The following is a 22690-nucleotide window of genomic DNA, read 5'->3' on the forward strand; positions in this document are numbered from 1 at the left end:
TGCAGTCACCATCTGCCGTGATTTTGGAGCCCCCCAAAATAAAGTCTGACACTGTTTTCATTGTTTCCCCATCTATTTCCCATGAAGTGATGGGACCAGATGCCATGATCTTCGTTTTCTGAATGTTGAGCTTTAAGCCAACTTTTTCACTTTCCTCTTTCACTTTCATCAAGAGGCATTTTAGTTCTTCTTCACTTTGTCCATAAGGGTGGTGTCATCTGCATATCTGAGATTATTGATATTTCTCCCAGCAATCTTGATTCCAGCTTGTGCTTCTTTCAGCCCAGCGTTTCTCACGATGTACTCTGCATATAAGTTAAATAACCAGGGTGACAATATACAGCTTTGATGTACTCCTTTTCCTATTTGGAACCAGTCTGTTATTCCATGTCCAGTTCTAACTGTTGCTTCCTGACCTGCATACAGGTTTCTCAAGAGGCAGGTCAGGTGGTCTGGTATGCCCATCTCTTTCAGAATTTTCCACAGTTTCTTGTGATTCACACAGTCAAAGGCTTTGGCATAGTCAATAAAGCAGAAATAGATGTTTTTCTGGAACTCTCTTGCCTTTTCGATGATCCAGTGGATGTTGGCAATTTGATCTCTGGTTTCTCTGCCTTTTCTAAAACCAGCCTAAACATCTGGAAGTTCACGGTTCATGTATTGCTGAAGCCTGGCTTGGAGAATTTTGAGCATTACTTTACTGGCATGTGAGATGAGTGCAATTGTGTGGTAGTTTGAGCATTCTTTGGGATTACCTTTCTTTGGGACTGGAATGAAAACTGAGCTTTTCCGGTCCTGTGGCCACTGCTGAGTTTTCCAAATTTGCTGGCATATTGAATGCAGCACTTTCACAGCATCATCTTTCAGGATTTGAAATAGCTCAACTGGAATTCCATTCCCTCCACTAGCTTTGTTCGTAGTGATGCTTTCTAAGGCCCACTTGACTTCACATTCCAGGATGTCTGGCTCTAGGTAAGTGATCACACCATCGTGATTATCTGGGTTGTAAAGCTCTTTTTTGTACAGTTCTTCTTTGTATTCTTCCCATCTCTTCTTAATATATTCTGCTTCTGTTAGGTCCATACCATTTCTGTCCTTTATTGAGCTCATCTTTGCATGAAATGTTCCCTCGGTATGTCTAATTTTCTTGAAGAGATCTCTAGTCTTTCCCATTCTGTTGTTCTCCTCTATTTCTTTGCATTGATCACTGAGGAAGGCTTTCTTATCTCTCCTTGCTATTCTTTGGAACTCTGCATCCAAATGGGACTATCTTTCCTTTTCTCCTTTGCTTTTCACTTCTCTTCTTTTCACAGCTATTTGTAAGGCCTCCTCAGACAGCCATTTTGCTTTTTTGCATTTCTTTTCAATGGGGATGGTCTTGATCCCTGTCTCCTGTACAGTGTCACGAACCTCCATCCATAGTTCATCAGGCATTCTGTCTATCAGATCTAGTCCCTTAAATCTATTTCTCAGTTCCACTATATAATCATAAGGGATTTGATTGAGGTCATACCTGAATGGTCTAGTGGTTTTCCCTACTTTCTTCAATTTAAGTCTAAATTTGGCAATAAGGGGTTCATGATCTGAGCCACAGTTAGCTCCCAGTCTTGTTTTTGCTGACTGTATAGAGCTTCTCCATCTTTGGCTGCAAAGAATATAATCAATCTGATTTCGGTGTTGACCATCTGGTGATGTCCATGTGTAGAGTCTTATGTTGTTGGAAGAGGGTTAGGTAGAAGATAGGTGGATTCTGATTTCTCTTTTTGCATTCAGTCTCTTTTGATGTTGCTTTTGCTGAAGTGTGTAGAGAAAATCTAAGCTTACCCAAATATGTGTTTGGGAAAGGGGAGTGTATACTTATAGCCTTTCAGGTAATTGTGGATATTTTTCTTTGATACTATGCTAAAACTGGACAATTGGTATTTTCTTAGAGGCTATTTGTAATGTGGAATCTAAAAGCAAATCAAAGACCTTTCACACTCTGCTACATTAAAAACTATTAGGTTATCTTGCCTGAGAATGGGTGTTTTACCATTATAATGGTTGCACTACATATAATGATTTTTGTAACCTCATACATCAGTTGTTTGGAAAATGCTGGTTTACTATTCAGATCTTCCAAACGTTGGTACATTTTAATATATGATATTGAAAGATCGTATTTGTTAATATCACCATCAGTCTCATCAGAGAAAGTATTTAAATAATAGTATGCTGTTAAGCTCCAAGTAATGCACACAAGATCTACAACATTCTAATTTTCACTTGAAAGCTCAAATTTTATCATTGGCAATAAATACTGTTATTTATTGTTAATTGTTTTTCTTAAAGTGACAGGCTCACTTTTTTCATTAATAAAAGTCTTAAAATTCTCAAGTTTGAATAATCATAGTTCTTGCCATTCTTTTAAGTCAAAATGATGTTCTGTGAGTGAGGTGACTAGTTTTTGTCAGATTAAATAAATTAAAAAAGAAGTTCAATTTGCAACTCAAATAATTGCTCAGGTGCTTTTCCTTGAGACAGCTATCTACTTCAGTGTATGGTGGAGGTACTCCAGGTATGCGTCACATTTTGAAACAGAGAAATATTAAAAGGATAGGTATTGAGGGGATGAAATTGAATGGTATTAATAATTCTTACTGCCTTGTTGCGTGTTTTCTTAGCTGAAGCTGACTTTGTAAATGAGTGTGTGATGGTGGGGAATACAAGGACCAGGAGACTTCTGTTAAAGCACCAGCAGTTTGACCCATGATTACTCTTGCAAAAACAGTGAAAATATCAGGACAATGCCAAGGGAATATGATAAACTGGTATTATTATGAAAATAGTTCTGACCATGCAGATTCCCTGTAAAGGACTTGGGTCTGCCGGGGGACCACAGACTGCTTTGAGAGCCATGTGACCACTAAGTAAGGCTCTGTATCGCCGCAGAGGTCTTGCCTACCAGTTAGTCTCCTGGAAAACATCCACCAGCTGATGCTAAAATCAGTTGCCAATTACTGTTGGGCCTGAATATTTATACTTATTTTTTAAAAAACTGATAGATTATTGCTGTTACTATCGATACTAAAGTGGTACATGCACTTGGAAACGAAAATTCAAATGCTTCTCCCTGGTCCTGCACTCCAGCCCCATTTATCAAAGGTAAGTAACCATTCATATCGGAATTGTGTTGATTGCCTCCATAATACCAACTATCACTCACCTTATCATCTTGGTTTGTCAACTTGAAGCATCCTCTGTTGGTTCGCACATGAAAGATGAGAGGTTTGGCTCATTTAGACCCTTATTCCTTGATGCATATAGATGTTTAACTCATTTACCATCTTGGTCATCTTCCTATTTTTTTAAAGCATATATTTATATTTTTGTTTTTTGTTCTTTTGGTTATGTTTGTGGCCTTAAATAATGTATTTAAAAATAGATTTCTGCTGAACTTAGGACAGGCCAAAAGCAGACCAGAGTATTCTCCAAACAGAAGTGAGGGAGGAGGGGTTGAAATACTCAGACCCCACTCCTGCCTCCAGCTTTCCCACCTAGATAATTTGTGGCTCCTGCCTGTGGCAGAATGTGTGAGAGCCACGGAGAGCCACACGTCACAATAAATGGCGATAAAATGGAACAAGGGAGGGAGCTGGTGCCAACGATCTCATTTGACTTCTTCCTCTGAAGGATGGGGAAATTGAGGCCCTAAAGGAAAACTGACTTACTCAGTGTTGTTTTGGTTAAGAACCGATATCGGAGCCAACATCTATATTAGTCCAATCGATTCTGTCTGCGATTCCAGTTGTACTTAGGATATCCTTAATTGGGGACAGAAGCAACATGGTTTCATTAAGTTGATCCCAGATGGAAATGAAAATTGGTCAGTATTTTATTTTCATTGCTTGTTATTGTTTTTAAAATTAGAATCTTTAACTTCTTTTAAATTTGTCAATTTATTTATCTGTCTGTAAAGCAGACCCTTTATTTTTGATAGTATATGTTTTGTGGGCTTTTAAAAGTTTTGTTTACTTTGAAAGACATAAATTAAGTTCTAAAGAAATACACTGTAGCCCTAAGAGTATATTGCGTCTTAAGCTTGCATTTCTGTTTAAAGTGGTTGAAACTGAAAAATTCAGATTGAGAATAGTATTTACCAAATAGAGAAAAGAAGACCAATCTTTCTGGTCCAACTGTATAAATTATGCATAATATTTAAGAGCAAGATCTGCTTTCCATTTCACTTATTGATTTGAAGAAGAGCGTTTTGGCATCAGAGATGCAGACAGCAGGCATTTCCTACACCTAATTTATTCCCTCATAACCAAGAAACAGCTTGATATAGACGGTTTTATGTAAGATTTGTCACAGATCCTGGGTGCTTTGGAAATGTTTCACATTTCATTCAGTTTAATTCTGTTTTCTATATGAAAAAATGTGGGTAATACATTCTTCCTAGCCATATCTTGGAGACTTTATACTGTGAGTATTTAATTTGTGGAATTTGCTTTGACTTCTGTGGAAGGAATTGATAGGCAAATAAAATATTTGACCTGAATCTGGCTAGTGGATGTCTTTTTTAAACACTGACACTATTCATGATTCTTCTTTTTCTAAAAAGGAGATGGTGAAAATATAGCAGTTTCCAATTTTAGTGATCTATTAATCTTTGTGTCTATAACTTTTGGGAATAGACTGAGAAATGATAGAAACTCAATGAGTAAGATAAGTACAGGATTAAAGGAAGAAGGTGGAAGTAGAGGGCAAGAATAAATTTCACCTGCTAATAAATAAATGAATACATTTTTGTGATTTTGTTAAGAAATTGAATATATAGAGAACTGTGTAGACAACAAATTGAGGACAAAATAGCAGGAACTTGTAGTAGCACTGGATGGGGAGAAATGGCCCTTAAATTCTCTTAGCTAGCGTTGGCCACAGGTGAAAGGCTTACTCAAAGTAAATTCTAGGTTTTTCTGGGAATGGAATCAATGACACATTGTGTCTTTAGCTCTTATCCTCAAAGCATAAATTAATGGCTTGACCTTATAAAATTTAGTTTGCTTTTAGGTCAAGTGAAAAGAAGTTAAACATGTCAAGCCAACACAAATAATTTCTCAAGGATTATCCACCACAGGGATTCATTGCTCTTTCCATGACTCCTAACTATTTGGGGATGGGTGTGTGTGTGTCGGGAGTGGGGTGGGCAGGATGAAGGCAGTAGCCATGCTGTAGGTGGTAACCACGCCGTGTCAGTTTTGGCAGAATAGAACTCAGCCTTAGAGAGTAATTTGAAAATAGAGAAATCCTTTCCTTCTGAACTATTTGAACTGTTCAGTGCCTTCTTATCAGTGAGCCTTAAGCATATCTCCTGGAAAATGCAGTGCTGCTATCTCTTAAAAGTAAAATATTGTAAGTCATTATAAGCCACTAACATTGATGGGGTTGGTTTATTAACCACTCACCAGCTGGTCTCAGAGTAAATAGAACATAGGATGGCACACATAGAAAATTGGGGGTCAGATGTATCCTAGACTGGAGAACTGTGTGTCTGGGAGATAATTCTGTGAAGAATCAACTGGTGTATGATGACAGGGTGGGTTGCAACACAGGAAAGCCTGATGTTTAGAAAAGAAAGGGACTGGGATAGAGAAAAGAAAGTTCTGTGGAAAATGTAGATAAATGTCTAACTCTCCTGACCCCCTCCCTTTTTTTAAATTTTTGCACAGATTGTCTGTTTTGCTAGATTTTTAAGAAGAGAGAGACTAGCTGCTACTGCTGCTGCTAAGTCGCTTCAGTCGTGTCCAACTGTCCCTGGGATTCTCCATATAAAGCTCTGAAGAAAGCAGCTGATTTGTAGGGAGCAGAGCAGAGCACTAGGAGTAAGAGATGCTAATACTTTAGGTTTTCAAGTCCGTTAAGTATCAGTTGTGTGCCCTTCTCACTTTCTGGTCTCATGAGTGACCCTAGGAAATGTTTTATACCTACTAGAACTAAACAAAAACTAACTAATATTGATTAGAAGATCTGTTTAAGGTTATATCATTAAAAATAAAACTCATGTCTTCCTGGGAAGTTTTCCATTTTGAATTGTGTTAGTGGTATCTATGTTCTATGACCACCTCCCACTTGGTCACAGGCAAACACCAACTATCAAACAAATGCCTTCTTGTTACCTAAAATCACCAGGCTCAAACTCTTTTCTTATCACAGTTTATTGTTGTACATATGAGGTACCATGCTACTATCAGAATTATATCCAGTTATTTTAAAAAACTCAGAAAAAAAATGTTTCCATTAATTTTCATTCAATGTGAATGACAAGAATATTATAGCTATAAACACTGAAATAACCATTTCATTTCTTCCTGAGGAAGTTTCATATTTTAAGCAATGAAAAAAGAATGCCATACAAAGCTAGTTTGAAATCACATTATCAGTTTCTTTCCCCATGTGTATTTATGTTACTTTCAGAAGAACATAACAACCACCCGAAGTATCCAAAGTAGTAGGTGTGCGTGTCCCCTAGAACTTGAGTTGTCTTCCAGATACACTGAGTGATCAAAATTCCTTTCAAAGGTCTGCTGCTCTAAGTAGCATAATACCTATATTATGAACGAGTAAATTTCTCCTTTCATCCCACAAGCATCCAGTGTGTTTTTGACATTTCTTAAAGGGTAAGCTGTTTAGTTGACTCAGTTTATCCAGACAGAATTACACCATTAGGAGCTTTGTTTAGAAGTTTAAATGCACATCTCATCCTTGGAGCGTAAATGCATTGTTTTTCTTTTCTTTTCCTTTTTTTTTTTTGAATCAGTAGAAATGTTGTCGAAATGAAAACACAATACCATATGTAACTCCTGGGGACTGTTCTCACTATGTTTGACCCTCTTAGGCTAATTTTCTTAAAATAGTGAAGATTAAAGGCTGTATTCATTTTCTAGTATGTTAGGCATGTGCTGTTCATAAAGGTAGAGGTAAGCATGAAGACTGACTTTACCATCTTTGTCCAAATGACTTTGATATTGCTTTTACTGTCAGGGATCTTAAAATCTGGTTCTTTGTCTAATTCTTTCTGCTAATAGCTTGTTTGTTTAAAAACTGGCTTATCATTTGGGTATACAAAACTTTAAAACATTTAATTAATTTTTATAATACAATTTTAGAAATGAATAGTTAGTGAAAGTATCTTAAAATTTGTTTTCTAATTAGTGAATAGTTGATAGAGTTCAATTTCACATATTATAATGGCCATAATAGTTTCATATTATAATGAAACTATTTGGGCATAATTTTTTTTCTAATCATACTTTTGATTACATTCATAAAAGCTTATAAAGTCATAGCAAGGAATTTATATACTACTTAAATTTCTTGTGTGTTTAGTATATTTAAAAACTAAGTAAAATAAGTACAGGAAAATCAGCATGACATTCTTTTCTTTTTTTGAATACTTTATTAATCATATAATCATTAAAAATTTAAGTGTAAAGTATATTTTAAGAACCATGCCTGGCTCATCTTGGTACTTCCTCCATTTAATTTAGTAGATAACCCATAAATTTAACTGTGTTCTATTGTCTTTCATGAAAGTGATGTACAAAATGTTCTAAAAAAATGGCACTTGGCTTTGATTATCTTTTTCTGCCTTGTACCATTGCAAATCTGAGATTAAAAATCATACATTAATTTGTTTTTTGTCACAGATCTCTGCATTTACAATTTCATTTTGAATTATCTGAAAAAATGTAATTTTTCTGTATTTAAACGTAAATAACCCAACATATCATCTGGAGAAACTGTCCTTAGATTTCAGTTAATAGGTTTTTTTCTTGGGAGCATTAAGAAAAAGTTGTTTACATTAAAAAGTCTGTCTGTTTCTGGAGATGACATAGACCTCAGATTCTGAGCAAACATTTCTGTAGAACCAGTGAGAACTACTGGAGCTGATCTGCAACTCACAGCAAAGGGACATAAGTTGTCAATCAGATATCGTCAGACCCCTACAATTTCTTGCTTTTAGAGGATTTAGTCAGTACACTTTATATTGCTTCTTACTGTTTTGGTATACTCAGTGTGTTTCTATTTCCCATCCAATAGCTGGTACAACATACCTTTCAGAATAATAATTATGTAATGATAGAGACATTGGAAACTTTTACAGAGATGCACTAGACTATGTGGATGAAAAATCACTTTTTTCCTTCTATAATACTTATCTTTTTTTTTTTCGATGCAGATAAAGCTCAGATATAACTTTACCATTCTCTGATCTAGGACAAATTGTAAATTATAATTCTTTCTAAATACTTCAGTGGATTTATATTTTTGCAAGCAGTTTTCATGGGCATTAGGCCTCTGGCGCTTTATGCTACATTGTGATGTTTACTTTTTGTTTTGTAGGACACTTTATAGAATCAAAGAATAAGAAAACATTCTACGGGCAAACAGCAGCCTACAAGTCTACAGAGACATAATCTTAGTTGATATATAAAAGTGTAAATATTACTACGAAATGGAACAGTTCTTCATTGGTATTTGATATTTATATTGGTTGCTATTGATTAACACATGAGTGCACAGTAGTCTCCAATAACCCCACAGGCTCAGATATGGGTTAAGAGAAAGGCCATAGGCCTCAAGGCTTGTAACAAATACTTTTAGTTTTGTTTTGTTTCTAATCATCCACGTGCCAGCACATGGAAAGAACTTTGTTTTTCTATTCTCATTTGAAGAGGTATATTTTTAAACCACCTTTTGGTAGCTCCTGGAAGCTCTGGGAGAGGTGAGCATTCCACGGAGATGCATTCTCGAGCTTTCTCACAGTGCTATCTCACTTTCTGCAGCTCCTGCCTCAGCCAGGATGGCAGAGGCTGCCCCAGTCTGTGCAGCAGCTTGGAGAGTTCCACGTTGTGGTCACGATAGTAGCTGGATAGAAATGCTCTGCTCTGAGGTGGGAGGAGGAGATACAAGGACATTCAATTTTATTTGTTGGAGTATACTTAATACACTTCGATGATGTTTATTTATATCTGTAGATATTTACATAGTGGCTTAAAATTGATTTTAAGCATGCAGACTATTTATTTAGCACAAGATAGTCAACAAGAGTCCAAAATACAATACTTGGGTGCAACGTCAAAAATGACAGAATGATCTTGGTTCGTTTCCAAGGCAAACCATTCAGTATCATAGTAATCCAAGTCTGTGGCCCAACCACTGATGCCAAAGGAGCTGAAGTTGACTGGTTCTATGAAAACCTATCACACCTTCTAGAACTAGCACCCCCAAAAGACGTCCTTTTCATCACAGGAGACTGAAATGGAAAAGTAGGAAGTCAAGAGATACCCAGAATAACAGGCAAGTACAAACTGAAACAGGGCAAAACCTAACAGAGTTTTGTCAAGAGAACATGTTAGTTATAGCATTTCCAATAACTCAAAAGATGACTCTACATATGGACATCACCAGATGGCGATGAAATCATACTGCCTGTGTTCCTTGCAGCCAAAGATGGAGAAGCTCTATTCAGTTAGCGAAAACATGACCTGGAGCTGACTGTGGCTCAGATCATGAGCTCCTTATTGCAAAATTCATGCTTAAACAGAAGAAAGTAGGGAAAACCACCATTCAGCTTTGACCTAAATCAAATCCCTTATGATTATATAGTGGAAGTAACAAATATATTCAGGGGATTAGATCTGGTAGACATAGTGCCTGAAGAACTATGGATGGAAGTTTGTAATACTGTACCCAAGGGAGTGACTGAAACCATCCTAATGAAAAAGAAATGCAAGAAACTGAAGTGGTTGTTTGAGGAGGCTTTACAAATAGCTGAGGAAAGAATATAAGTGAAAGGCAAGGGAGAAAGGGAATGATATACCCATCTGAATGCAGAGTTCCAGAGAAGAGCAAGGAGAGAGAAGAAGGCCTTGTAAGATAGAGGAAATAGAGGAAAACAATAGGATGGGGAAGACTAGAGATATCGTCAGGAATATTGGAGATCTCAAGACATTTCATGCCCAGACGGGCATGATAAAGGACAGAAACGGTAAGGACTTAACAGAAGCAGAGAGATTGAGAAGAGGTGGCAAGAATACACAGAAGAACTATACAAGAAAGTTCTTAATGACCCAGATAACCACGATGATGTGGTCACTCACCTAGAGCTGGACGTCCTGGAATGTGAAGTCAGGTGGACCTTAGGAAACACTACTATGAACAAAGCTAGTGGAGGTGATGGAATTTCAGCTGAGTTATTTCAAATCCTAAAAGATGATGCTGTTAAAGTGCTGCACTCAATATGTCAGCAAATTTGGAAAACTCAGCAGTAGCCACTGGACAAGGTCAGTTTTCATTCCAATCCCAAAGAAAGGCAATGCCAAAGAATGTTCAAACTACTGTACAGCTGTCCTCATTTAAATGTTAGTAAGGTTATGCTCAAGGTCCTTCAAGCCAGGCTTCAGCAGTACGTGAATTGAGAACTTCCAGATGTACAAATCGGATTTAGAAAAAAGCAGAGGAACCAGAGATCAAATTGCCAACATTTGCTGGATCATGGAGAAAGCAAGTGAGTTCTAGAAAAAACATCTGGAAGGTCCGTCTAGTCAAAGCTATGGCTTTTCCAGTAGTCATGTATGGATGTGAGAGTTGGACCATAAAGAAGGCTGAGTGCTGAAGAAGTGAAGCTTTTGAACTGCGGTGCTGGAAAATACTGTTGAGAGTCCCTTGGACAGCAAGGAGATTAAACCAGTCAATCCTAAAGGAAATCAACCACTGAATATTCACTGGAAGGACTGATGCTGAAGCTGAAGCTCCAGTACTTTGGCCACCTGATGCAAAAGAGCTGACTCATTGGGAAAGACCTTGATGCTGAGAAAAATTGAAAGCAAAAGTAGAAGGGCGTGGCAGAAGATGAGATGGTTGGATAGTTTTACTGACTCAATGGACATGAATTTGAGCAAACTCCAGGAGATAGTGGAGGACAGAGGACTGGGGCGTGCTGCAGTCCATGGAGTTACAAAGAGTCAGACATGACTTAGCAGCTGAACAACAAAACATAGTGACTCTTCTTCAAAACACACACTCCAAACACATAAATGTTTTCACTAGGGAAAAGGCTTTTGTAGTAAACATGTGGTTTATTTGTGCAGAATTAAATGTTCAAATAGCTAGACTGAGTTTAGAAATATAGCTGTAACAACTGATTGGTTCCAGTATTATGCTCTATTAAAACTGTTCTGGCTTTGGAGCAAGAGTTTGCTTGATAAATCTATAAAATAAAACACTCTTTTGTCATCATTAATTTACATGTAGAATTTGAAGATAATATTTTCTTAAGAGCACATTTAAAGCATACACAAAATACTCACTGTTAGTAAACTATCCTGATTTACAAGGAGGTAGATTTCCCTTCAATAAAGGAAAATATTTTAATAATTGAAATTGTAAGAAATGGAAAGTGCTGTGTTGTAAGGTGGTGGTTAGTGGGGTTTATATGTAGTTCAAATGACTGTGTTTGGGAATGTCGTGGAGGGTGGGTTTCTGGATCTTTATCTGTACCTCTCTGCTTTACTATTCTGAGGGTTTCAGTTCAGTTGAATCTTTAAAAGATTAATTTTAAATTAATCTTATTTTCTACTGCTGTTCTCTTAAAATATCATATCTGGTACCCCATCTTAAATGCCATAGAAAAATATGTCATTTTATGTTGATAACTTCAATGTAACATAGTGTTTTTTGCAGTAATTACGATCACTGGAACAAGATTGAACATTTGTGCTGTACCGTAACCATCACTGCGATCAAGGGAAAACCCAAGCCTTTGTGTGGTTCATATGTCAGTCTCCCTGCTTTTCTCTGTTTTGGGTCTTCTCAGTCATCAGCCCTAAAACCACCAACAGGCCCTGCTAGCGTACCCTGGCCAGAGAAAGGTGGAGACAAAACATTTTCCCAGATCCTCTGTCTGGGGGCCTGATCATTCTGTGCCTCCTCTGCTGCCAGCCAGACCTGGAATCCAGGGCTGAGCCTGAGGCCTTTGTGTAGAGGCTTCCCCACTGTTCTCTCCTAACATCTCCCTTTGCATTGCTCCTCTTTATGAAGGAAGCCCTGGGGCAACAGCAGCCTGGGACTGCCTACATCCTGCCAGCTTGCTCCCCTATATTTCCCATGTGACAAAGGGTTCTCCAGCATCTCAACTAACTTTAGAATTGAACCTCCTGAGATCCACATTCTTCCTACATTTCCTTGGGGTTTCGTATCAGTATTGTACCTCCTGATACGGAGGATTATCTCAACTACATCTCAATGTATTCGCTTTTTTGGCATTATTTGCAAACCTGACAGCCTGTATCAGCAGCCAAACCCTTGTCCTATGCCCTATTAAGTGAGTATGTTGGTCCCCATAATCAAGTACCCCTTCTTCTGCTCCCTCCTATGGCAAGATAACTGATATGAGATTTGTAAAGTACAACATGTCCTATTTGAGAGTCTAATATGTTCAGGCCAAAAATTACTAGGACAGAATTCAGTGGTATGCAAAATTTACATACATTGTTATCTGATGATTGTTCAGAAAGTGTACGATTTTAGATGGCAAATCGGATAGAATATATGCTAATCTATGCCAGTGTAGTCCATTTCATGCAAACTCACATGAAATTAGTGTAATAAAAGGAATAATAATGTATACTTCTATAATATAAAACATGATAAAAGAAGAAATCGTATAATAAATTCAGTATCAGGTTGTTTATGGGACTATTATTAAAGAAACTATTAAGTGCTTTTGATTTGGAGAGGTAATTGACTAAGTGGTTCATTCAAAATGTCAGCTTTTATTCCTTTTCTATAATATATTTTGATAAACAAAGCCAAAGTGGAAGCCAAATAATCCACCAGATCTTAATTGCCAGGGTCAAATGTATCCTGTGATGTTTTGGTGATACTTGTGGGGAAGGGTACTGTTGTTTTTTCTGTAGTAGGAGGAGAAGCAAGCAGCGTGGTGGCAGTACTGCCTACTCGAATCTGTTCTACGCATTTGTGTTTTCATTACCTCCAGGAAAGAGGCCTTACTCTCGCCTCCTGTCTGGGCATTATCTGTATGAAGTCAGCCACCCTACTCCCTCAAATAAATCCATATGTATAGATATTATGATACAATAAGAAAAATAAATTTGGTTTTGACTCTGGTTCTGGCAGAGAGCTCCTAAGAACCTTGTCATTTCCTGAGTTACAGGGGTGAAAAGAGTGTCTTTTGTTATGTACAGTAAGTGAAGTTGCTCAGTTGTGTCCGACTCTTTGTGACCCCATGGACTGGTAGCCTACCAGGCTCCTCTGTCCATGGGATTTTCCAGGCAATAGTACTAGAGTGGATTGCCATTTCCTTCTCCAGAGGATCTTGCCGACCCAGGGATTGAACCCAGGTCTCACGCATTGTAGACAGACGCTTTACCATCTGAGCCACCAGGGAAGTCTTTAAGTTATATACAGTAAGTTCCTTTAAACTTTGCCCAAGTTTATGCTAATGAAGTGACTCGTATGGGTCCCTAGATAGCTTCAGATGGGGGATGGTTGCTAGAGGAGAAGCTCTGGTGCTCAAGACCCTCTGGACCTTATCCTGTGTACCTCCCCATTTATAATAATAGGAAGTAAAGTATTTCTGGGGCATGTGAGTCATTATATCAAATGATAAAACCTGGGGAGGAATTCTTGGGAACCCCTGATTTGTAGCCAAGTTGGACAGACATGTAAATAACCTGGGACCCCACTACTTGTTACTAAAGTCTGAAGGGGGCAGTTTTGCGGAACTGAGCTCTTAATCTGTGGGGCCTATACTTAACCCTGGGTAGTTGGTGTCAGAATTGGATTAAATTATAGGACACCTACCTGGTATCTGCAGAAAATTACAGAATTGCTTGGTGTGGAAAACCCACATATCTATGTCAGAGGTGTTTGAGATAAAACATCTTAGGAATGTATTACAGAGAAACCTTATTGAGGGGTCTGGAACTAGTGATATCCTGAAAAGTTTTAGATTTTTAATCTTTCTCTGCCATGAATTTAAAATCATGTCTCAGTAAAATAAAATGCTAAGGAAGATGTGCTACAGTGTCTTAAATGTTTTAGTTTCAGTAAATATACAGAGAGATAGCTTTGACATACATGAAAATGAAACATTTTATATTGCTGTCTTGAAATGCTATGGAAATCACCCTTGAATATTTATTAATGTGTACTGTTTTCACAGTGCACTGAAAGGTATATTTTAATAATCCACCAAAGAAAACTGTAGCTCTGAGCGTACCGTTTGTTTATCAAAAGAACCCCCAGAATATCTTTTAGATAGAATTTAATTATGAGCTTAGTGAGGACAAAGCTCTGTCTCTATCACACTGGAATAAAAAAAAAAAAATGGTCCTGAAAGTCTTCAAGTATCAAAAAGGATTCAGATAAGTTCAGACCATGTTAGGATTCTCAGACCACTGTAGGATTCTTAGTTACCACAATATATTCAACGTGGTGGGAAAACAGTCTCAAATGTTTGACTTTTTGAGTTCGTTATTTTTTAAAATAAAATCAATCTACGGGTGTTCTTACGTCCAAATTGCACATTAACTGGGCTGATTATGAAAGCAAAGTGTTAATACATTTTAATAAATGTGTAGTAAGCTTTAAAGTGAAAATATAGGGCCAACAAAGTGGGAAACCTGTAGCTTTAGGTGACCGCCACGGCCATGGCACCATTTGGGATAGAACAGACATGACATGCTTCGTGTCAATGGCAAAGCGTGGGTGTCTCCACTCTCCAGAGCCTAACTTACCTGCTAGTATGCTACCCATTTGGGAAAGATATTAATTCTTTCATCTTATTGTCATATTAGCAGTTCAAAGCTTAGTAGACCAGTAGTTAATATTATTATGCAGGCCACATTTACCACCACAGAGAGACTTAGTGAAAATAAAATCTTTTGGTCCTATTTTTAATTTCCAGTTGATATATTTCCTGCCCTGGTTTCAGTTAATATTTTTAGTGCTAAAATTTCTGTGAATGTATCTCTTTTTGGAATGAGATGTTGCCTTCTTTGTTCTAATTCGAAATGGCAAATTCTATTGCTGGCCTTTATTCTCACATGGCAGGTAATATATCACTAGAAAAATCAAAACAAGCAAGCAGGATGCATCCAATCCAAATGTTGCTTTTTATTGCTAGAAAGTGAATTTTTATTTTAATCATTTTTCTAAGAAAATAGATAAATTTTTAAGTATCATTTTGCTTATTTAGTTTGTATTTTTAAGCTCTATACTTACATCAGGATCCATTGGAGGGTATTTTCTTCCTTTGCTCTTTCCAAGGCATTTTGTTTTACCTTCTTCCAGTAACTGACACCAGAAACCTTTATGAGAATCAAACCTTAAAAAGATACAAAGAGCAAAATAGTACTTTTCAAGCAACTAATATAATATACTGACCAAAAACATGGAATATTTTAGTTTGGATATTAATCTATAACTGAGGAAACTGGCATATTTTTTGACTACATCACTTTACATAAAGTCTTTTGGCATACTTCTGAATTCTCAGTCCATCTGTCATCTCTGTGAGTTTGCCAGATTTCTAATAGAAAAACTGTCAGCAGAAGGTCTCCTATTAATAGAAATTAATAAGCCTACCTCCTTCATCTGGAAAGAAAAGTTTTATAAGTTTCAAGCCCATTCTTGCCTTTTGCAGGGTTTAAAAATGACACATCAGGCTTCGTCCATATCTGTGGATTTACATAGTACTTTTATCATTCGATTACAGGTTAATAGAGATAGGGTTTTGGTGTGATTAATTTTAGAATTCTCTAGCTATAATCCATTTAATTTTTTTTCCAGAGACACTTTCTTATTTTGGTATGAGCTCTGTATTAAAGTAATAACACTTATAAATGAAGATTTTATGGTATAATTACAAAAAAAAATAGAAGCACATTAAATTTATATTTTAGTATACTAAAATATTTCATATAACTCTTTTTTATTTGAGGTTTCCTTATAACTCCTTAATGATATGGAGTATAGTGTTTGTCCCATTTAGTGGCACTTAGCTTAGAGTTTCGGAGAAGGCGATGGCACCCTACTCCAGTACTCTTGTCTGGAAAATCCCATGGACGGAGGAGCCTGGTGGGCTGCAGTCCACGGGGTCGCTAAGAGTCGGACATAACTGAGCAACTTCACTTTCACTTTTCACTTTCATGCATTGGAGAAGGACATGGCAACCCACTCCAGTGTTCTTGCCTGGAGAATCCCAGGGACAGGGGAGCCTGGTGGGCTGCCGTCTATGGGGTCGCACAGAGTCGGACACGACTGAAGCGACTTAGCAGGAGCAGCTTAGAGTTTGGCTCTTTGTGAACACTCACCAACTGTTAGTTGAACAAAAAATGAGAAAGAAGTAAATGTTTGTCGAGGTTTACCTATCTTGGACTATATGCTTTTTAAGTATGCAGGTGACAACTCAAGTCTGGGCCTCCTGACTCCAGGTCCAGGGCCTTTTCTTCTTTACAGTCTCTGGTTATGTTTGGTATTATCATTCATTATGAATATATAGTGATTTCCATGCTTGACTAGAAAAGTGACTGCTAACAGTATTCATGATTCTTTCACTTGCTTTTGTTATTCAGTGATTCTATTGCTATAACTTCTTCTTCATTAGAAATTATTATCATTTAGGACCACGTTTTTCTTTTGCCTTCAATCCATATCACTCAGAATGCTGCATCTAGCTCTTTCTTTGGAGAAGGCAATGGCGACCCACTCCAGTACTTTTGCTTGGAAAATCCCATGGGGGGAGGAGCCTGATAGGCTGCAGTCCATGGGGTCGCTACGAGTTGGACACGACTTAGTGACTTCACTTTCACTCTTCACTTTCATACATGGGAGAAGGACATGGCAACCCACTCCAGTGTTCTTGCCTGGAGAATCCCAGGGACGGAGCAGCCTGGTGGGCTGCCGTCTATGGGGTCGCACAGAGTCGGACACGACTGAAGCGACTTAGCAGCAGTAGCAGCAGCTCTTTCTTAAAATTATAGTGTAAACAGTGAACAACTGGAAATCAAAATAAACACACATTTAATTCAGCATAAAACATAAATTTAAAACAAAATTTAAATTTAAAACAAAATAAATTTTGTTTAAAATTTAAAACAAAATATGTGCAAGATCTGTGTATTGACAACAATTGTTAAGAGAAATTACAGAAGACACAAACAAAAGAAGAGCTGTACTGTATTCACAGATCAGAAGACTAAATATTTTTAAAATATCAGTTCTCTCCAGATTTATCTAGAAATTCACTGAGTTCAATCAAAATTCCAGTGGACTTTTTTGGGTAGAAATTAAAAAGATGATTATAAAATGTAGATGGAAATAAAGCTAACAATTTGTTTTAAACAAGCCAAAACAATTTGAAAGAGGAGATCAAAACTGGAGATCTTATACTATTTTATTTAAAGATTTACTATAATGCCACAATAATGAAGCCTATGTAGTACTGGAACCAATGGATCAATGAACAAAATAGAATCTAGAAATAGACCAACACATCTACAGTCAACTGATTTTTAAAAGTAGTTCAGTGGGAAAGAACAGTCTTTTAAGCAAATGGAACTGGAAGAATTGGATATCTATATGGAAAATATGAATATCAGTCCCACACTCTGAGCTTTGAAGAGTTGATGCTTTTGAACTGTGGTGTTGGAGAAGACTCTTGAGAGTTCCTTGGACTGCAAGGAGATCCAACCAGTCAATCCTAAAGGAAATCAGTCCTGAATATTCATTGGAAGGACTGATGCTGAAGCTGAAGCTCCAATACTTTGGCCACCTGATGTGAAGAACTAACTATTGGAAAAGACCATGATGCTGGGAAAGATTGAAGGCAGGAGGAGAAGGGGATGACAGAGGATGAGTTGGTTGGATGGCATCACCGACTCGATGGACATGAGTTTGAGCAAGCTCTGGGAGTTGGTGATGGACAGGAAAGCCTGGGGTGCTACAGTCCATGGGGTCTCAAAGAGTCGGAAGCAACTGAGCAACTGAGCTGAACTGATAGTTGATTTACAACGTTGTGTTAATTTCTGCTATACAGCCAAATGACCGGTTGTACATGCATATATATTCTTTTTTATATTCTTTTCCATTGTGGTTTATCCTGGGACATTGACTATAGTTCCCGGTGCTATACAGTAGGACCTCGTTGTCCACCCATTCTAGATATAATAGTTTGCATCAATTACCCCCAAACTCCGAGTCCATCCTCCCCCCACCCACTCACCCCTTTGTTGTTCAGTCACTGAGTCATGTATGACTCTTCGCAACTTCATGAACTGCAGCACACCCGGCTTCCCTCTCCTTCACCATCTCCTGGAGTTTGTTCAGGCTCATGTCCATTGTGTCAGTGATGACATCCAACCATCTCATCCGCTGCCACCCCCTTTCCCTTGCCTTCAATCTTTCCCAGCATCAGGGTCTTTTCCAACGAGTTGGCTCTTCACATCAGGTGGCCAAAGTATTGGCACTTCAGCCGCAGTCCTTGCATGAATATTCAGTGTTGATTTTCTTTAAGATTGATTGGCTTGATCTCCTTGCTGTCCAAGAGACTCTCAAGAGTCTTTCCAGCACCACAGTTTGAAAACATCAGTTCTTCAGTGCTCAGCCTTCTTTATGGTCCAACTCTCATATCCATACATGATTACTGGAAAAACCATAGCTTTGACTATATGGACCTATGTCAGCAAAGTGATGTCTCTGCTTTTTAAAACACTGTCTAGGTTTGTCATAGCTATTCTTTCAAGGAGCAAGTTTCTTTTATTTTGTGTCTGCAGTCACTATCTGCATATATTTTGGAGCCCAAGAAAATGAAATCTGACACTATTTCCACATTTTCCTCATTTATTTGCCATGAAGCGATAGGACTGGATGCCATAATTTTGTTTTATGAATGTTGAGTTTTAAGCCAGCTTTTTCACTCTCCTTTTTCACCTTCATCAAGAGGCTCTTTACTCTTCACTTTCTGCTATTAGAGTGGTATCATCTGTATATCTGAGGTTGTTGATATTTCTAGCAATCTTGATTCCAGCTTGTGATTCATCCAGCTTGGCGTTTCGAATGATGTACTCTGCATTTAAGTTAAATAAGGAGGGTTCAATATACAGCCTTGATGTACTCTTTTCCCAGTTTGGAACCAGTCTGTTGTTCCATGTCCAGTTCTAACTGTTGCTTCTTGTCCTACATACAAGTTTCTCAGGAGGCAGGTAATGAGGTCTGGTATTCCCATGTCATTAAGAATTTTCCACAGTTTCTTGTGATCTACATAGTCAAAGTCTTTAGCATAGTCAGTGAAGCAGAAGTAGATTTTTTTGGAATTCCCTTGCTTTTTCTATGATCCAGTGTATATTGGCAACATGATCTCTTGTTCCTCTACCTTCTCTAAATCTAGCATGGACACCTGGAAGTTCTTGGTTCACCTATTGCTGAAGCCTAGCTTGAAGGATTTTAAACATAATTCTGCTGGCATGTGAAATGAGGGCCACTGTGCAATAATTTGAACATTCTTCAGCATTGCCTTTCTTTGTGATTGGAATGAAAACTGACCTTTTCCAGTCCTGTGGCCACTGCTGAGTTTTCCAAATTTGCTGGCATATTGAGTGTAGCACTTTAACAGCATCATATTTTAGGATTTGAAATAGCTCAGCTGGAATTCCATCACCTCCGTCTGCTTTGTTCATAGTGATGCTTCTTAAGGCCCACTTGACTTCACACTCCAGGAAGTCTCGCTCTAGGACAATTGCCTCCTTGGCAGTTGGAAGTCAGTTCTCTATGTCTGTGAGCCTGTTTCTCCTTCATAGATAGGTTCATTTGTGTTGTATTTTAGATTCTACATATAAGTGATATCATATGGTATTTTTCTCTCTCAGACTTAATTCATGTAGTATGATAATCTCTAGTGGCATCCATGGTGTGTAAATGGCATTATTTCTTTCTTTTTCATGGCTGAGTATTATTCCATTATATATACATACCACATCTTCCTTATCCATTCATCTGTTGATGGACAATTAGGTTGTTTCCATGTCTTGGCTATTGTGAATAGTGCTGCTATGAATGGCTGCATGTATTCTTTTTGAATTATAGTTTTGTTCAGATATATTCCCAGCATTGGAACCCTGGATCACATGGTAATTCTATTTTTAGTTTGCTGAGGAACCTCCATACTGTTTTCCATAGTGGCTGCGCCAACTTACATGCCCACCAACAGTGTAGGGGGTTCTCTTTTCTCCACACCCTCTCCAGCATTTATCTGTAGAGTTTAAAGATGCCCATTCTAACTGGTGTGAGGTGGTACCTCGCTATAGTCTTGATTTGCATTTCTCTAGAAATGAAGTCTTTTTATAATAATGTCTGAGACAACTTAAAAAACTCATTTTAAGGTTTCAGTTTCTTAAAGGAAATACTTCCTCTTGTTATACTATTCATTAGTAAAACTTCACAGTATTATTTTCTCTGGCTTTTGTGCCAATTTGAAGAGCTTAGTAGATTGGCAGTGCAGGCTCTAGAGGAATAAGTGTGTTTCAGTCCTGCCTCCTCAGCTTACTTTTGAGTGACTTTTGGCTTGGTACCCAGCACTAAGTACCCAGCACATAGTATTGTTATATATAAAGTATTTAGAACATATAAATGTATACTGATTTTGAAATGTTATAACCACTTTTAAAACAAATTTATATGAAATTGGAATAGATAATTTTCTTCCTTTTCACTTAGCATTTCCAGCTGTTTCACAGGTCATCTAAGAACCAGCAGATTTTAGCTACTATGGCTACTGGTTTTTGCTACCAAAATAGTTTTATTTTGGCACAATTTTACTCAAACTCATCTCAAATGGGAAAGGATTCTTTGACCAATAGATTTGGTTGCCAGAGGAAGTGATATTAGAAACAACAGAAGCAGCTTCAGTTCTTTATGACTTAGGTAACCCCATCCATAGAACAAAATACACACACACACACAATTTCCATTTAACTCTTCACCTTCAAATCCTTATTGTTCATTTATTGAAATTTTCATAGTAAATTATTATTAAAAATTCATAAAACTCAGTCTGGTTTCATGCATGTTAATGAACAGGTTAACTGAGAAATAGAGATGTCAGTAAGTGTGAAGACTTGTCACAGTCATTGGTGGCTGGATATAATCGTTAGTGGATATATTCATGGGAAAATTAAAAGTTTACATTTTTTTCATTTTATTTTATAAAGTTTATAAAAAAACTTTCATTTTAGTTTTAGTTTAATTTAACACATAAAGAAACTGTATGTGCTAGTTCAGTTTAGCACAACGCCACATGGAGCATTATTTTTCCTGGTTTTCCTTAAATGATTAGACAGCTTAAACACTATATAACACATAATATAATATACAAGCTAAAATAATGTTGGTATATCAATCCTATTTATAGTTTAGTGATTAAGGTTATGTTGAACAAGAATTGTAAAATGTGAATTACTTAACTGAATGAGAAAGTTCCCATTCATATTTTTTAAAGCTTATACTGCTTATTTCCGATAACAACCACACTCACTAAGAAAATCTGATTTCTAAAAACTGTTTTATTTTGGTTGCACCACACAGCATGGAGATATTAGTTCCCTGACCAGAGATTGAATCCGTGCCTCCTGCATTGGAAGCATGAAGCCTTAACCACTGGACAACCAGGAAAGTCCCAAGAAGATAAGATTTTTATGTATTCAGAATATCATCTAAAATCCATGATGACAGTACTAAGTCATTTTAAGATATTGACCATCCATTACTTTATGAAATTTGGAAGTCTTGAACACTTCTGTAGTGACTGTGGAACGGAATAAATAATACTCTTAATGATGGAGATTTATTGCCATTTTTCTTGAAAATAGTTTTGAAATTGGAATGTTTTTATATTGAAGATAACCAGGAGATTGTAGATCTCTTACACTGGAGTACTCTTTTGTGCCAAAATTGTATGGTAAAACTTTTGCCGAGGTCTAGTCTCATTGATTTATTGTATTGTGTGCAAAGCACTGAATTTATGTGGTTAGTTGAGAATTCATATCTGTTTGCAGTTTAGTACATTATCAGAAGGCTTTAAATAATTTTTTCACTACCAAAGAGGTAGTCTTCACTATCCTTAGCAGGAAAAATATAATGCAATTAAAGACATTCTTGAGAACATGCATTTTGTACACCCAGTCATCCCCAACATGTCCAAAGCACCAGAGAAACATCTTACCAGTGCAGTTATTTTAACAAGAATAACTAAATTTTGAGGGCAGGATTCCGAACAACTGCAAAGGGCATGGGTGAAGGAGAATTCAGACCTAAGTCAATGACATGAAATTCCAAATATTCTACAACAGGTACACTGCTGTTTTTTCCAAGGTGTGTCAGGCCAACTGATTGACAAGAGAATAGGAAAAGAAACTGAATGGCAGTACCTTATCTTTATCAGCAGAGTGAGTGCCTGGGCAGCCCTGCTGGACCAGAAACTGTGGTTTCAGAGACTACACACATCTTATCTTGCTACTTCACCCACTGAGCCCCCAACCAGGCTACAGAACCATATAAGGGGTAATTTTAGTCAGACACATCCCAGGTGCAAAGTGACCCACAGTTCTTTGTATATAGTATTTTGCTT

The 22690-nt window shown here is 37.4% G+C and overlaps 1 protein-coding gene across 1 annotated transcript in view; it reads right to left on the minus strand.

Annotated features, from left to right (window-relative positions):
• Nucleotides 1-5700: 5700 nt before the first annotated feature.
• The window catches only part of NDST3 (N-deacetylase and N-sulfotransferase 3), a 166409-nt gene continuing 149419 nt past the window's right edge, over nucleotides 5701-22690 (minus strand). The window contains exons 12-13 of the mRNA XM_040237403.1: nucleotides 15292-15394; nucleotides 5701-8930 (exon numbers count right to left, since the gene is read on the minus strand). Of these exons, the coding sequence (XP_040093337.1) occupies nucleotides 8811-8930; nucleotides 15292-15394 (223 nt within the window). The 3' untranslated portion in view covers nucleotides 5701-8810. The remainder of the gene's footprint in view (nucleotides 8931-15291; nucleotides 15395-22690) is intronic.

The sequence above is a fragment of the Oryx dammah genome, unplaced genomic scaffold (genome assembly GCF_014754425.2).
Source record: "Oryx dammah isolate SB20612 unplaced genomic scaffold, SCBI_Odam_1.1 HiC_scaffold_3, whole genome shotgun sequence".
NCBI lineage: Eukaryota > Metazoa > Chordata > Mammalia > Artiodactyla > Bovidae > Oryx > Oryx dammah.